General features: G+C 42.6%; 1 protein-coding gene across 3 annotated transcripts in view; it reads left to right on the top strand.

The window, feature by feature from the left end:
• ZCCHC17 (zinc finger CCHC-type containing 17) overlaps positions 1-17459 on the top strand; it is a 65308-nt gene that overhangs the window by 4251 nt on the left and 43598 nt on the right. For 2 of the 3 annotated variants that reach the window (XM_004425863.3, XM_087446403.1), the window contains exons 2-3: positions 5963-6083; positions 12327-12384. In XM_004425863.3, the coding sequence (XP_004425920.1) occupies positions 6018-6083; positions 12327-12384 (124 nt within the window). In that variant the 5' untranslated portion in view covers positions 5963-6017. Of the gene's footprint in view, positions 1-3361; positions 3501-5962; positions 6084-12326; positions 12385-17459 lie in introns of those variants that run through there. The other variant, XM_087446404.1, reaches the window with a different exon arrangement.

The raw sequence follows: 17459 nt of genomic DNA, 5'->3' as shown, positions 1-17459 counted from the left end.
TTGATAGTCTCCCATCTTCTGACCCATCCAGCATATTGTGAGGAACTCAGTTTCTTCTCCTACATTCTTTTTTTTTTTTTTTTTTGAGGAAGATTGGCCCTGAGCTAACATTTGTTGCCAATCTTCTTCTTTTTGCTTGAGGAAGATTGTCCCTAAGGTAACATCTGTGCCAGTCTTCCTCTGTTTTGTATATGGGATGGAGCCACAGCAGGGCTTGATGAGCAGTGTGTAGGTCTGTGCCTGGGATCCGAACCCACGAACCTTGGGTTGCTGAAGTGGAGTGTGTGAACTTAACCACTATGCCACCGGGCTGGACCCCCTTCTCCTACCTTCTTTAGACTGGAATGCTTTCTTCCTTTTTCTCTACCTGTGTTTGGCACATTATAAGGCTCTGTTCACTCATTCAAGAAAACTTTGGTACCTGCTGTACACTAGGCACTGGGAACACAAAACCAAATAAGAAATGATCCTTGGTTACGTGTTTTTTTTTTTTCTTTTGTGAGGAAGATCAGCCTTGAGCTAACATCCATGCCAATCCTCCTCTTTTTGCTGAGGAAGACCAACCCTGGCTAACGTCTATTGCCAATCCTCCTCGTTTTTCTCCCCAAAGCCCCAGTAGATAGTTGTATGTCACAGTTGCACATCCTTCTAGTTGCTGTATGTGGGACGCTGCCTCAGCATGGCCGGAGAAACAATGCGTCGGTGCGCGCCCGGGATCCAAACCCGGGCCACCAGTAGCAGAGCGCACGCACTTAACCATTAAGCCACGGGGCTGGCCCCCTTGGTTACATGTTTGAATGAATGAACCCAGACCCTGTTCATCGTGTCCTCCTCTTATGAATGATGCCCTTCTGATCACTCCTTATTGGAGTCTCTAATGTTGGGACCTAGTTAGTGTTAGGGCTTAGAGCTATACTTTACAAAATTTAGATGTGGACTGTGAATTCTTTATGAGACAGTGTAAAATAGTGGTTGAGAATGCAACTCTAGAGTCATTATTCTGCCTTTGCTCCTACCCCACTGTTTTCACTTAGCAACTGATTCTCCCCTCGATTCTTATATGTTTAAAGATAAATTAAAATCCCTTTAACTCTCAGGGTTCTATCCGGTTAGTACTGGAAATAACAAGAACAGATATAAATCCAAACAAACTTAAAAACAACAACAGTGAACATATTGGCCAGATCAGTAAGGTGACATGTGAAGTGAAGCTCCTAAGAGGCTATAAAGTATCTTACCAATTTAATTTTGTTTTATGAACTTCTCATTGCTTGAGAGGAGGGAGGACAGGATGTGGTTATTTTTTTTTTCTAATTGCATGCACATTTTTTTTAAAAAACTTTGAAACAATCACAAAATTATGGAGGTATAATACAAATAACATTTTTTAATGAATCATTTGAGAGTTAAGTTGCTGACCTAATGCCCCCATCACCCCGAATACTTTAGTTTTCCTACAAACAAGGACATTCTATATAACCACCATATTACTGCTAAAGTCAGGAAATTAGCCTTGCCTGACTACCTCTAATCCTCAGGCTCTGCTTCTCCATCCTTGGGCACTGACTCCCCATTCTGGACTGCCGCAGTGTGTGGACGCCCTCATGAACCTGCTCCTCCGCACACTGGGTTCTCTTCCTTGCAGATTTCCTTCTCATTCAACCTAGGCTCTGGCCTCACTCTGGGTCACCATCCCCCTGCCACACCTCCCGTTCCCACACTGTACTTTCCTTCCTCTGCCCCTTGCTTTGGGAAGGGGCTAGCTGGTAACTGGGTCCCTATTGCTTCCCTACATTGTCCAGTTATTTAAACATTCAAGTAAAACGAAGCACTTAAGGAAGATTTTCTGTTTTCAGAATTATTACAAGGCAACTCCGAATGGTGTACCTCAATCCTTGACAACGTACTTGCTCTTTTAAGTCTACAGGTATGGTCTTGTCTGACTGGACTATATCTATCTCAGTGTTTTATAAAGTTTTTTAAAGCAGCAGACCTTTTTTTCCAAATGAATCTTACATAGAAGCTTAATAGGTAAGCTGGATCAAAGCAGAATATACTATTAAAAGTAGGCCCTTCTCCTGTAACCTCTACTCCCCCTTGCTAGCGTGGCCCATGCCAAGGCCGGGAGGGCAAGTGGGAATCCGCAATGATCGACTTCTGCCTGATTACTGAGCAGAGGCTCCTAGCTTCCCAACTGCTCTGGGTGGGACCTCCCCCAACTCTGGATTCTCTGGGGCTGTGCTCCCCCCACCTTTGGTATGGAGGCTCTCCTCTGGTTGGTTGGCCTAGAGCCCTACTTCTTAAACTCTGTGGTCCCTAGATATTTCAGAATTGACTTTTTAAAAATAAACTTGAAGTAACTGAGGAGCTTCTGAATAATCATCATAGAACCCTAGGTTTCCATAGAACATAATTCGAAAAAAAAATTTAAATCCCATTTTAAAAAGTGGCAACCCTCTACTTTCCTGTAATTGTAAACCTGTGGCTGTTGTTTTTCAGCCTTTCCCCCAAAGATGCATTCCAGTTTCCTTCTTGAAGAATTGCTTAGGGTTTCTCAGGCTACTGTTCTACAGAAGGAGCACAGGAGAGCCCTAAACTTAGCTGTTCATACTCTTTATCACAACAGAAATCTGTAAGAAACAACTTAAGGTTGTTTCCACTTTTATTACTCTTTCCATGACCTTGTGCAGAGAGGAGCAGGTGATAGACTAAGATGTTTGAGCTCAGTTTATTATTATTATTATTTTTTTATAATTTTATTTATTTATTTATTTTTCCCCTAAAGCCCCAGTACATAGTTGTATGTCATAGTTGCACATCCTTCTAGTTGCTGTATGTGGGACGCCGCCTCAGCATGGCTGGAGAAGCGGTGCATCGGTGTGCGCCCAGGATCCGAACCCCGGGCCGCCAGCAGCGGAGCGCGAACACTTAACCACTAAGCCACAGGGCCGGCCCCGGAGCTCAGTTTAGATGTCCTAGCTACTGATGCCTCTGTGGATTCTCTACCTCAGTAGTGCTCCAAGAGTTGGAGGGATAATTCAAGTCTCTTGATAGAGCCGTTGGCCTCAGGTTGATAACCTCTATTCTGGGATGCTTTTTTGAGGTGAGGGATGTTGGGCAGAGGGAAGGGAAGGACTAGAGATGAGACTGCTTAGCTGAGAAGTGGAAGAGGCAGGATCCAACCAGGCTGTGTTACTTGGATTTAACCTGTCTATCAGCCATTTTTCTATTTTTTTTTTTTGTGAGGAGATCAGCCCTGTGCTAACATCTGCCAATCCTCTTCTTTTTTTTTTTGCTGAGGAAGACTGGCCCTGAGCTAACATCCGTGCCCATCTTCCTCCACTTTGTGTGGGACGCCGCCACAACATGGCTTGCCAAGCAGTGCGTTGGTGCGCGCCCGTGATCTGAACTGGCGAACCCCGGGCCGCTGCAGCGGAGCGCGCGCAGTTAACCACTTGTGCCACCGGGCTGGCCCTTCAGCCATTTTTCAAGAACTGACAGTATGCATTCATTCTCTCTATGTGCTATTAGTAAAGTAATAAAACCACCTCTGGCTGACGTAAGCAGAAAAGGGCAAGTTTATTATACGGTACAAGGTTGTCCTGTGGAACTCAAGGACGGGGATGTTCCTGGGCTTTAGGATGATACTACAACTAAGATTTGGAAGGCTGACAGGATTTTCTTTCATTTCTGTTTCAAGTGAGGCAGTTCAGGACATGGATGGTCATTGCAAATAGGAAGCCTTTCCAAAAGTAGGACCTGAAATCATCATCTGAAAGTGAGGGAGAGCGCTGGGTGCTGAGGAGAGAAGAAAGTATTTGCTTATTTGCTTATAAAAAGAAGGAAAATAGAATTTCAAGTCTTATACATATCGAGTATAATTGGGAGCACTGAGCACAGCACCGTTTGATTTATCTTTACGTAGCAGTGATTTACCCAGCAGAGTAAAGGGGCATGGTTAAGAGCCACTAGATTGCTAGTTTCCTCTCTGTTTAAAACCAGAAGGCCGAGCAAGCGTATCTCCAAGGTCCCTTCCAACTCCAGAACTCTTAAGACTTGCTGATCAGGCAGCCTCACCACCTGGGAGCTTGTTAGAAATGTACAATCTCTGGGGCTGGCCCTGTGTCTTAGCGGTTAAGTGCACGCGTTCCTCTACTGGAGGCCCGGGTTCGGATCCCAGGCGCGCACCGACGCACTGCTTGTCAGTCCATGCTGAGGCGGCATCCCACATAGAGCAACTAGAAGGATGTGCAACTATGACATACAACTATCTACTGGGGCTTTGGGGAGAAAAAGGGAAAAAAAGGAGGAGGATTGGCAATAGATGTTAGCTCAGAGCTGGTCTTCCTCAGCAAAAAGAGGAGGATTGGCATGGACGTTAGCTCAGGGCTGATCTTCCTCACACACACAAAAAAAGAAATGTACAGTCTTAGGGCCAGCCTGGTGGCATGGCAGTTGAGTTCACGCGCTCTGCTTCGGCAGCCTGGGGTTTGCGGCCCGGATCCCAGGCGCGGACTGATGCACCGCTTATCAAGACATGCTGTAGCAGCATCCCGTGTAAAGTAGAGGAAGATGGGCATGGATGTTAGCTCAGGGCCAATCTTCCTCAGCAAAAAAAGAGGAGGATTGGCAACATATGTTAGCTCAGGGCTAAAAAAAAAAAAAAAAGAAATGTACAATCTCAGACACCAACTCAGACCTACTGAATTGCAATCTGCATTATAACATGATTTATAAATAGTTAAATAAACTTGGTGCATCCAACAATGGATTATTATGTGGGCATTAAAGGTGTGTGTGTGAATTGCTAAAATATATTAAGTAGGAAAATGGCTATTAATTAATGATTTCATGATTCCAGTAAAAAACCACTTCAACGTATAAAAAAGTCTGAAAGCATATAAATAAAATTGAATTGTGGTGATTTTCCTTTCGTTATTAATATATTGTCTGAACTTTTTTGTGTGTGTGTGTGTGAGGAAGATCAGCCCCGAGCTAATGTCCATGCCAATCCTCCTCTTTTTGCTGAGAAAGACCTGCCCTGAGCTAACATCTATTGCCAATCCTCCTCCTTTTTTTCCCCTTTTTCTCCCCAAAGCCCCAGTAGATAGTTGTATGTCATAGTTGCACGTCCTTCTAGTTGCTGTATGTGGGACATGGCCTCAGCATGGCCGGAGAAGTGGTGCGTCGGTGCGCGCCCGGGATCCGAACCTGGGCCGCCAGTAGCGGAGCGCACGCCCTTAACCGCTAAGCCACCGGGCCGGCCCCTGTCTGAACTTTTAAAATGAGCATGTGCGTTCTCAATTTTATCAGGAAACAAGTAAGCTATTCTCTTTCTTTTTGAAATCACTTCAGATTTAATGCCTACCGTAGTGGTTAACAGTGTGAAGTCTGGTGTCAGCCAGAGCTTGACTCCACCATTTCCTGGCTTTTTGACATAGGCCTAGGAATTTGACCTCTGGAAGCCCTAGTTTTCTCATCTATAAAAAATGATAATAATAGAACCTACATCTTGAGAGTTTTGAGGATTAAATGAGAAGTTGGATGTCCAGTGCTTAGCCCAGTGCCTGGACATAGTAAGTGCTTGATAAAAGTTAGCTCTTGTTACTATTATTATTCCCCTTTTAAGATTCATTCACACACACACACACCCACACACCCACACACACACCCACACACACACACACCCCCCAAAAGGCTTCCCTTGGCAAAAGAATAGCAACTAAAAAACAAAAAACAAAAAAGTAGACTTATGGCCTTGGGTAAGTATCAAATTGAAAAGAAATAAGATCAAGGCTTCCAAAACTCCCCACAATTAGAGTGGACAAAAGAGATTTGGATAAAAGTACATAGTGTTAAATCTAATGGTATTATTCTGTAGAGATTAGCTGTGGATCGTCTGCACAGTTCTTCTTTAATGAAGATGTCTCTCACATTGTTGTCTGTCTTTTCTTTGTGACAGGACACTTGAATTAGCTTTAGCAGAAGAGAAATGGAGGAGCCATAGAACATTAAGGATGAATTCAGGAAGACCCGAGACCATGGAGAACTTGCCTGCTCTCTATACTATTTTCCAAGGAGAGGTATATTCGTTTGGCTTTGATAATCTGCCATTTATGTTAAGCATAGATTGAGGGTGAAAAGCAGTGGGTTTGGAGCTCCTGGCTGCTTCAGAATATCTTGAGCATTATAGTTTAAACGGAAAGGGCTTGTGGAGTGTCTGCTACCATGTGAACCTCCTCTAAGGTCCAGACTTCTAATTGCATCCTTGACATCTTCATCTCGATACCTTACAGCATCTCTAATTTATGTTTTAAGCTGAATTTTTGATTTTCTCACCAAATCTATGCTTCTTCTAGACTTTTCCATCACATCCAGCAAGTAGAACCACTATCCATTCAGGTACCCATGCTAGAAATCTGGGCATCATCCTTGATTTCTCCTCTTGATTTTCCCTCCCCCTTTAGTCCATCAGCAAGTCCTGTCACTTCTACCTTTTAAATGTATCTCTGGTCTGTGTACTTCTTTATCCCATTAGTTCAAGCTCTTCATCTCTTGCCTGGCCCTTACTGGGGTCCCTACTTCTGTTGTAGTCCCTCTCCAATTTCTTCTTCACATTGCAGCCAGAATACCATTTTATTTTATTTTTTATAATTAGGTCTCTTGGTTGCCTTTATTTATTTATTTTTTTTATAATTTTATTTATTTATTTATTTTTCCCCCCAAAGCCCCAGTAGATAGTTGTATGTCATAGTTGCACATCCTTCTAGTTGCTGTATGTGGGACGCGGCCTCAGCATGGCCGGAGAAGTGGTACGTCGGTGCGCGCCGGGGATCCGAACCCCGGGCCACCAGCAGCAGAGCACGCGCACTTAACCGCTAAGCCACCAGGCCGGCCCAGAATACCATTTTAAAAACAGATTGGACTGTGCTGCTTTCTCACAGCTCTTTTAGGCTTTTCATTATCCTTGAATGCATCCAGACTCGTTTTCCTGACCCTTACATGACTTGGCCTCTGCCTACTCTGACAATGTTGATTTGTTCTACTCTACTCGTACTCCAGCCACGCTGGCCTCCTCACAACTCTGAACGTTCTAAGCTTGCTTCCTTCTCAGGACCTTTGCACATGCTGTTGCTTCTAACTACCCCTCTCCCACCAACTTCTCTTTGTCTTTTAGGTCTCAGCCCTAATGTCATCTCCTCAGTGATCTTTTTCCCACCATAAATAAATAGACTCACCCTGTATTTATTTGTGTGCTTGTTTAATATCTGTCTTCCTCACGAAACACTGAACTCCATGAGGACAGAGCCCTGTGTGTTTTATTCACTGTTGTAAATCTCAATCCCAGGTAGGTGGTTAGAAAATAATAGATATTCTTTGCATCTTTGATGACTGAATAATGTTCAACCTTTGAGGGAGAATGCATTGTATTTGTTTAGAGAGCAGAGGCTTTGGGACCAGACAAAACCTGGCTTCCAGTCCTAGCTCTTTCACTTACCAGCTGTGTGAGTCTTGAAACTGTCACTTAATTTCTTTGAGCCTCAGTTTCCTCATTTGTTAGGTGGAGATAATAACTACTTCTACAGTATTGCCATGATGGTTAAATAAGCTATCATCTAAAAAACACAGTGCCTGAGACATAGTAGGAATTCATTAATATTATCTCCCTTCTCTTGAAGCAAAAGTAGAGCCAAAAAATTGTTTTCAGCATCTTTATGAGTGCCTGTGGTATTTTAGCTCTGTCTTTCTTATGGCATTCGTGCTTGCTTTACGGTTGATGAAAGTTTCATCTTCTAATCGTGTGAGGCCTTTGAGGACAGACTTTGTGACTGTCAGTTGGTTATAGATAATTGTGGCTCTTGACTTCTGTTAAGTTGATCCCAACTTGTAATATAACAGTCAAGATACAAAGAGTAACATTGTGACAAATAGCAAACAATTCTGCTCTTCAGAGCCTGGGTCCTCTTTTTCTAAGGCCCGTGGTATCCCCAAAGGTCGGTGAGGTACCAGGGCTCAGAAAAGGGAAGTGGTAGCACTGAAGGTGAAGTTGACTTTTCTGATCATGAAGCTCTCACTTGTCAGGTGTTGCACAAAAGAAAGACAAGCACGCTCTACCCTCCACAAACTGACTCAGAGTTCTCAAATGGCTCCTTTCCTACAGCTCCTTCTTAAGTGAGATGGAACTTGAATTAGTGTAGGTTTTGTGTTTTACTATCAAAGATGGCTGAGCTACAGGAATGTTCAGAGAGAACTTTATAGTTCCAGCTTAGTATTTCAGTAGCACATGTTGAAAAATGATGATTTAGAAGTGACTGGAATTAGGGAAAGATAAATTTCTTTTTTTTTTTTTTTAAAGATTTTATTTATTCATTTTTTCCCCCCAAAGCCCCAGTAGATAGTTGTATGTCATAGGTTCACATCCTTCTAGTTGCTGCACGTGGGACTCGGCCTCGCGTTGGACGGAGAAGTGGCGCCTTGGGGCTTGCCCGGGATCCGAACCCGGGCCGCCAGCATCAGAGCGCGCGCACTTAACCGCCAAGCCACGGAGCCGGCCCTAAATTTCTTGATAAATTGGAAAGAAGAAACTTTTTCAAACTATTCATCCAACAAACATTTAATGAGTGCCTAATATTTACAAAGAAGACTCAGTTACATTAAAATTCAAAAAAAATTTTGTAAGCCTAATTGTATGTCAGCACTGTCACACATTCTGTGTCATTGATTCTCTTCAAAGAAATTGTTAACCCCATTTTATGGATAAGGAAACTCTTCTCAAAAGTTAACTAATTGCCCAGTGGTTAATAAATGGCAAAGCTGGGATTCTAAATCAAGTCCTCTCTTCAAGCGTACTTTCTGCTAACCTGTACCTGGGATTATCCAGCTGTACATAAATGCATGGAGGAACCAAAAGACCCATAAAAGAACTCTTTTGACTGAATTGGGGTATAGGAGGAAGGTAGATGGTAAATCTGGTTGTTCCATGGTCATTGTTTGTTCTTTGGTTATGGCATTTATCACAGTCTGTTGTGCATTATTGTTACTTATGTATGTGTCTGTCTCCTGCACTAGATAGTGAGTTACTAAGGAGAGCGGAGGCCATGCTTTGTCTCATGTATCTTGGTAATTACTTCAAATTCATTTAAAAATAGGCTGGGCATCCCTTTTTTTAAGTTGTTTTTATTTCGCAGTACCTGACTTGGTGTCTTGCAAGTAGGTGCTCAGTAAATGTTTGAATAAAGTTGAACCCAAGCCTTTTAGGACCAGTTGTCCTTCAAGAAGCTGGTGGTGCAGCCCTTAACCAGCAGTTCTTCTCTTAGCAGGCTCAGCAGGGCTGAGGGGCCCAGTGACCGAATAGTTGAGAAGCCAATATTCGTCCTTCTCCCATCCTCTGAGAGGCATCTTGGTGCTGGAGTCCATTAAGCGTGGTAGCGGGTAGAAGCATAGCAGTGGGAGTTGGTATTTGGCTCAGCCCAGCCATAGCCAAAGAAATGCTGAGGGGAGATTGGCGTTGGTAAGGTGGAAATAGCATTGGATTACAAGTCAAAAAACTTCTGTTCTAGCCATGCTACTTTCTAACTTTGTGACGTGGGACAAGTAACTTATGTCTCTGAGCCTCAACTTTCTCACTTACATTATGGGGATAACTAATTCTCAATGCCAGTGCAACCTCTAATCTGAAGATGGTAAATTCATTTTACCCAAGCCCTAAGTTCAGTTGAGATAATTACTGAATTTTTTCCCCTGAGCTATTTGACTAATTATTCTTGGGACACCAGGCAGACTGTGTGATCATCTACAGCAGGTGCCATTCTGTTAATTTCAACTGACTGCACCCTAGGAGACACAGTGATGGAAACACCTGGTGCTGGAAATAGGCAAGAATGCCTTTTCCTAACTGAACAGTTGAGTGCCTCCATTCTGGAGCACATTAACCTTTCCTTTTGGGAGAGGCCAAATTAAGGTCTGTTATAATGTTTCCTCAGAAGATTATGATGTGACAGTGGAGCAACAGGATTGAAAAGTGAGACTGTCTTAAAATACAGCAGCAAGGTGATTTGGGCTCCAACTTCCAGATGCTACTTTTAAGTTTGTTAGATAATTATGCCCTTTAATAATGTTATTATACAGTATGAGACATCTCAGTCCTCTTTCTAGAACCCTGGAGCAAAAGCCAAAGTGCCTTTAGTCCAGAAAGGAAGCATTTGCTTTTATGGTAATTAAAAATTTAAAGTCTTGTCTTCTTTATCCATGTGGCCCTGTTTTACAGAGAACAGCTTGCTTTATGGACTTGGGTAAGCGTTTCATGTCTCTGGTCTTCACTGTCCTCATCTGAAAAATGGCAAGACTGGACCAGTTAATCTCTGAAGTCCTTTGTCCAGTTCCCCCTTGCCTTGATTTTAAGTACTAGTATCTGCCTGATTGTACTGTTTCTTTAGGACTGCCTGGTCGCTCCCCCAGCCTAGCATATGCCTCAGTGTAAAACAGGAGTTGTGAACTTTGTTTCTTAACCCATTCTTAATGCTGTATCTTGGAGAGTTGGTTCAAGTGCCCATTCAAAAAATGGGAAGAATGGGAGTTTTTATCTATTCCCATCCTAACATGGAAGTGAGTAATGATGATATTTGGTGAAGTAGGAGGCACTGGACTAAGCCAAGGGACCAAGGTTCTGTGCCTCGCTTGTATCTAAGTTAGTTGTGTGCCTTTCCACCAGTTACTAACCTTTTTCTGCTTCAGTGTCTTGGACTGTAAATTATTAAAAAGCTACAATTTTTTGAGTGTACATTAGGTGCCAGATACAAGTGTGAGGTACTGTATGTACATCATTACATCATTTGTTATCTGTAGCAGCAAAGTGAATACAAATGGGAATTTAGGTCCTGAAAGGCAAGTTGTGTTCAGGATCCCACAGGTAAGAAGTGGCAGAGCTGGGAGTAGAAGCCGCATCTTTCACTCCAAAGCTCTTTCTACACCTGTACTATTCCACCTCATCTGCAACATGGGGACCTACCATATATACTTCCATATATACTTATATATATATCCATATATATACAGTCAGGTGTATATCCATATATACTTCTAAAGCTTGTTGCCAGGAGCAGATAAGATGTCAAATGTCACATTGCTTTCGGCCTTTAGAATTTTATAGTTAAAGGGAACCCATGAGCACCTCTAGTGTAGTTAAGACTCACTGGGTTCGAATCCCAGCTCTGCTATTTACTACCTCTGGACATTGGATAAGTTACTTAGTCTCTCCATGCATCAGTTTTGTCATCTATCAAATGAGTATAATAATAGTACCAACATCATATGGTCTCAGGAGGATTATGTAAAGCACTTGAATAGTGTTTTGCGTTTAGTGAGTGTTCAGTATATATTAATGAATAGCAGTGTGGCAGGGATTGTCTTATTCAGTCCCCTTGTTTTTGTTATGATGAAGCTGAAACAGTGATTGCCCAAGATGAAACAACTAACTCAAGTTACTGAAAAAAATAACGTTTATATGTGTAAGATTGTATTGAATATTTTACAAGTAATAATGAATTTAGTGATAAATTTAGAATGTAGTGGCAACTGTAATCCTAATCCACAGGTTTGGGGGTGGGCTAGAGGATAGATGAGAGGGAGAGGGAGAGGTAGTCTGGGATAGTGGTTTACCTAGAGGATTCTGGGCCTTTCATTGCTATTACATATTACATAGAAACATCAAGCCTCTAACTTCTCCATCTTAGGTCACTCTGCAAAAGACTTCAGGACAACTCTTTTCCTCTCTGTATCTTTTCAGGTTCTATCAGATGTCTGCGTGTGGGCTTTTTCTTTAATTGTCTTGATAAAACCCAAGACTCTGATTTGGAGTGAAATGGAGCAGGCTGTATGGTCTGGTTTGATTTGAAATTTAGGAAAAAAAAGGATGTCCTATGTGATACATTGCAAATTATTATAGTTCTCTGTGTTGGGATTGGAGGCCCCAGTCCCAGCTAGTATAAAGTGTAATTTTATTACCTGATTTTCTGCTGTTTACTTTTTGTTCATATACCTCCTTTGGGGATTTTAATAGGTGTGGGATTTGGGCATTCCTGGATACTCTCATACCATCTAACAACAGTGCAGTCTCGCCAATGGTTTTAATGTGTTCGCACATACCTGTCAGTCTAAATTTCAAAAAGAACAGAAAGAACATTTGACGGAACATCACTTTTAGGCAGTTTTGCAGTAGACTGAGACAGTCAGTACCAAGTAGAAATTCAGGGAGACTAGGTTAAATGCTACGAAAGAGAGATTCTCATTTGTGTGACATTGATTCTTTTTTTGTTTTGTTTTTATAGGTTGCTATGGTGACAGACTATGGCGCTTTTATCAAAATCCCAGGCTGTCGGAAGCAAGGTGGGAGCCTATAACTTGAAATTCAGCCCTCCCATTCCACTCGCTGCTATTACCTCCGCCACATCCTAATTATAAGCTCTACATTTTTCAGACACTAGTTTGTTCTTGTTTTTGTTTTTAGTGTGGGGATATAAATACAGACAAATGATGACAGTTCATTTTTAGCAGATCTTAACTCAGAAGAATGGTGCTCTCTGACTTGGGGGGAGGGCTGGCGTATAGTCACTTAGCTTCGCTTCTGGGACCAGCTCTTACCTGAATTTCACCTGTGACCCTAGGCAAGTCACTTGACTCTTTTGGTCTTAGGATTTTAGGGAGGGCAAGCTACTCACTCTCTGCAGCTGACATTGTGCGTTTTCTAGTATATGGCACATGGAGCAGAAATAGTATTGTAACCAATACAAATATATATTATATATATGATGCTTTAAATTTTCTTTGTAAATTGATAAGCATTTGTTGAACAGTTTTGGAGAATCCCTTTCACATCCATAGTCTTGTTTCTTAAAACAGTTGTGCTAAGTGGAAAAGGCAAGTTCCGCAGACTGATGGCCTGCTCAGAGTGATTTAGCTAGGTAATGGCACAGCCTGGACTAGCACCCAAGCCTCCTGATGTCTAGCCGAGTGGGCTTTCTTCTGTATCACACTGCTCGTGGATCCAAAGACTTAACATGCAAAGTCCTTGTGCTAAAATAAATTAAATATTTATTAATGATTTTAATGGAAAAAATGTAATCATAAGGATATTAGAAGAAAATGTAAAATAATATTTGATGGCATAAAAGTCAAAAACTTTATTGCAAAATTATCATTAAGCTAAGTTAAGTTGGGAAAAAGAATGTACAGTAGATATGAGAAAGGACTAATAAAAAAGGGGAAGGAGAAAAGAGGCCAAGGGTATGAAAAGAATTCACAGGAGAAAAAATAGCAATTGAGCAATAAATATCTTAAAAGATACTCATTCTCAGTATTGCTTTAAAAATAACTTAAATTGTGGTACAGCTATACAATGGAATACTACTCAGCAAAAAAAAGAAATGAGAATGAAGTATTGATACATGCAACGACCTGGATCGGTCTCCAGAGAATTATGCTGAGTGAAAAAAGCTAACCCCAAAAAGTTACACACTTTATGATTCCATTTATATAACATTCTTTTTTTAAGATTTTATTTATTTCTTTCTTTTTCCCCAAAGCCCCAGTAGATAGTTGTATGTGGTAGTTGCACATCCTTCTAGTTGCTGTATGTGGGATGCGGCCTCAGCATGGGTGGAGAAGTGGCGCGTAGGTGTGCGCGCGGGATCCGAACCCCGGCCGCCAGCAGCGGAGCGCGAGCACCTAACCACTAAGCCACGGGGCCGGACCATAACATCCTTTTTTTAAACATCTTTATTGAGATATAATTCACATACCATACATTTCATCTGAAGTGTACAACGCAATGGTTTTTAGTATATTCACAGTTTTGCAACCATCACTACAATCTAATTAGAGTACATTTTTTTTATCACCCCCCCAAAAAACCTCTGACTGATTAGCAGTCACCTCAAATTCCCTATTACTTCCCCCATACCCTAGCCTTAGGCAACTACCAGTCTACTTTCTGTCTTTAAATATTTGCCTATTCTGTACTTTTCTTATAAATGGAATCATACAACATGTGGTCTTTTGTGATTGGCATCTTTGACTTAGCATAATGTTTTCAAGGTTCATCGTTTTTGTAGCATGCATCAGTACTTCATTCCTCTTTATTGCCATTCCACAATGTGGTATGGAATCAACAACCATTTCTCCAATTCTCTGATACCAACTGGGTGTCCTCCAATTCAATTCAATTCTGACACTAGCTACCTGGAGGTAGCGTCAGACTCCACAGGTTTACGGGCTCAGTCCCACAAGACTGCCCTCACTTCAGACGCCAGTCGCAAGTATTGAAGGTTACCTACACTTATGTCCGAGTTGGCTACAAATTTGAAGGTTGCCACACCCTCCCAAGATGTTATGATTTGCTAGAACTCAAAGAACTCAAGAAAATGCTGTTCTTACTATTATAGTTTATAATAAAGGATACAAATGAACAGTCAGATGAGGAAGTACACAGGGCGAGGTCCAAAAGAGTCCTGAGTACAAGAGCCTCTGTCTCCGTGGAGTTGAGGTACGTCACCCTCTTGACACGTGGATGTGTTCGCCAGCTCAGAAGCTCTCCAGAACTCATTGTTTAGGGGTTTTGTGGAGGCCCCATTAGGTAGGCGTGATTGATTAAATCGTTGGCCATTGGGGATTTGACTCCATCTCCAGTCCCTCTCCTCTCTCTGGAAGTCAGGGAGGGGGCTGAAATTTCCGACCTTCTATCACATGACTGGTTCCTCTGGCTATTTCCAGCCCCCATCTTGAAGCGCTCTAGGGGTCCACCAATAGTCATCTCATTAGCATAAACTCAGGTAAGGTTGAAAGTGGCTTGTTAGGAATAATAAAACATTCCTGTCACTCAGGAAATTCCGAGTTTAGGAGCTCTGTGCCAGGAACTAGGGACAAAGACCAAATATGTGTTTCTTATTATACCACAGTATCAATGCTGATATCTTGGTTGTGAGAGTGTACTACAGTTTTGCAAAATTTACCATTGGAGGAAACTGGGTAAAGGGTACACAGGATCTCTCTGTATTATTTCTTTCGGCCACATGTGAATCTAAAATTATCTCAAAGTACTTTTAATTTTTTTTTCCCCCCCAGAGCCCCAGTAGATAGTTGTATGTCATAGCTGCACATCCTTCTAGTTGCTGCACGTGGGACGCGGCCTCAGTGTGGCCGGAGAAGCAGTGCGTCTGTGCACGCCCGGGATCCGAACCCGGGCCGCCAGCAGCGGAGCGCACGCACTTAACCGCTAAGCCACAGGGCCGGCCCAAAACAAAATTTTCTTTAAAAGAATTTAAATTTCTTTGAAAAAAAGTCCAGGCACTGGCCCTGTGGCATAGTGGTTAAGTTCGTGCGCTCCACTTCGGTGGCCTAGGGTCCGCGAGTTCAGATCCCAGATACGGACCTACACACTGCTCATCAAGCCATGCTGTGGCGGCATCCCACATACAAAATGGAGGAAGATGGGCACAGATGTTAGTTCAGGGACAATCTTCCTCACCAAAAAAAAAAAAAAAGTCCAACAGCTGATCTTTGGCTAATAAAGCCATGTTTCTAGCCTTGGAGACTACTGTGCTGCAAATTGCATCTTGGCGTTAGAAGATGCAGTAGTTTGCAGTAATTTCCAAGCTAGCAGTCAGCAATCTGTAATCAAGTTTCTCTCTCTCTCTCTTTTTTTTTTTTTGTGAGGAAGATCAGCCCTGAGCTAACATCCATGCTAATCCTCCTCTTTTTTGCTGAGGAAGACTGGCTCTGAGCTAACATCTATTGCCAATCCTCCTCCTTTTTTTCCCCAAAAGCCCCCGTAGATAGTTGTATGTCATAGTTGCACATCCTTCTAGTTGCTGTATGTGGGATGCAGCCTCAGCATGGCCGGAGGAGCGGTGCGTCAGTGCGCGCCCGGCATCCGAACCAGGGCCGCCAGTAGCGGAGCGCGCACTTAACCACTAAGCCACGGGGCCGGCCCTAAAGTTTCTCATTTTTTGTTGGCTGAGATTTTATGAGGTGGAACTCATCCCCATCCCTACAAGGTGTGCACCTCAGACAGATATTGTTAATGTACTTGTCATAGCTGCCAGTACCTGAAAGTCCCATCCTTACTTGAGCATTTATGTGACACTTTGGGGACTGCATGGGGATTAAAGGCCTACCACCTTCCAGCAGTCAGTCTTCAGCTCACTCGTCTCCATACCCTGTTAGGTGATGCCTCTGATTATGGCTGGCAGTTTAAATATGAATCTGTCAGTCTTGACAGCTGTGCTGAGACAAGCCTCAGAGCGGGAGCCAAATAATTCAGTGGAAACTGAGTTCTAATCCTGGGCTCTTCTGTAGGTTTATCGGATAACTTAAGCAGTTGACTTTCCTACTGTGTATTTTAGCTTCTCTACCCTTAAAAGGGGAAGATTATTAAGTGCCACCCTGAAAGGACTGACTTAGGAAATAACTCTTGGTCTCCAGGTTTTACCATCTTTGGTTCAGGAAGATAGACTCTAATCTGAGTTATTTTTCTCAGATTTCTATTCTCAGAATTCTTTAACCACTACTGAGTTGAAGACCTCTTCTGAGTATTCAGATCTAAACTAGATTTTCTTTTCCCTTTCATAGTGTTGTCTGATAGAGCTTTCTGTGATAATGGAAATGTTCTATATCTGTTGTGATGTATTTTCTGACACCAACCAATTCTCCGTTTCTCTAGACACCAACTGGGTGTCTTAACAATTCAATTCAATTCTGACACTATCTACATGGAGTTACTGTCAGATCCCACAAGTTAAAGGAGCTCAGACCCACAAGACTGCCCCCGCTTCAGATGCCAGTCTCAAGTCTGAGCCAACTGTACTTCTAACTGATGGGCTGTGAAGCAAGGTTTCCCATGATCCCCTCCTCGAGTTTGATCGTTTGCTAGAACGGCTCTCAGAACTCAGGAAAACACTTTCCTTGTGTTCGCTGGTTTATTATAAAGGATACAATCAGGAACAGCCAAATGGAAGAGATGCATAGGGCAAGGTATGGGAGGCGGGCACTCTGAGCTTCCATGTCCTCTCTGGCACACCCGCCTCCCAATAAGCTGATGTATTCACTAACCTGGAAGTTCTCCAAATTTCATTGTTCCAGAGTTTTTACAGAGCTCAATCTCAAGCCCCTCACCCTCTCTCCTGGAGGTTGGTGGAGCTGAAAGTTTCAATCCTTAATCATTTGCTCTCTCTGGTAACCAGCCCCATCCAGAGACTCTCTAGGAGTCCCAGCCTAAATCACTTCATTAGCATAAACTCTGGTGCCATCAGAAGGGGCTTATTATGAATAACAAAAAACACTCCTATCACTAGGGAAATTCTAAGAGTTTTAGGAGTTCTGTGCAGGAATCAGGGACAAAGACCAAATATATTTTTGTATGATACTGCATCTGTGCTGTCCAATACTATAACCACGGACTTTTAAAT

The sequence above is a fragment of the Ceratotherium simum genome, chromosome 22, assembly GCF_057802395.1.
Source record: "Ceratotherium simum simum isolate JZ-2026a chromosome 22, ASM5780239v1, whole genome shotgun sequence".
Taxonomy (NCBI): domain Eukaryota; kingdom Metazoa; phylum Chordata; class Mammalia; order Perissodactyla; family Rhinocerotidae; genus Ceratotherium; species Ceratotherium simum.
This window is presented reverse-complemented; position numbering and strand designations above follow the sequence as displayed.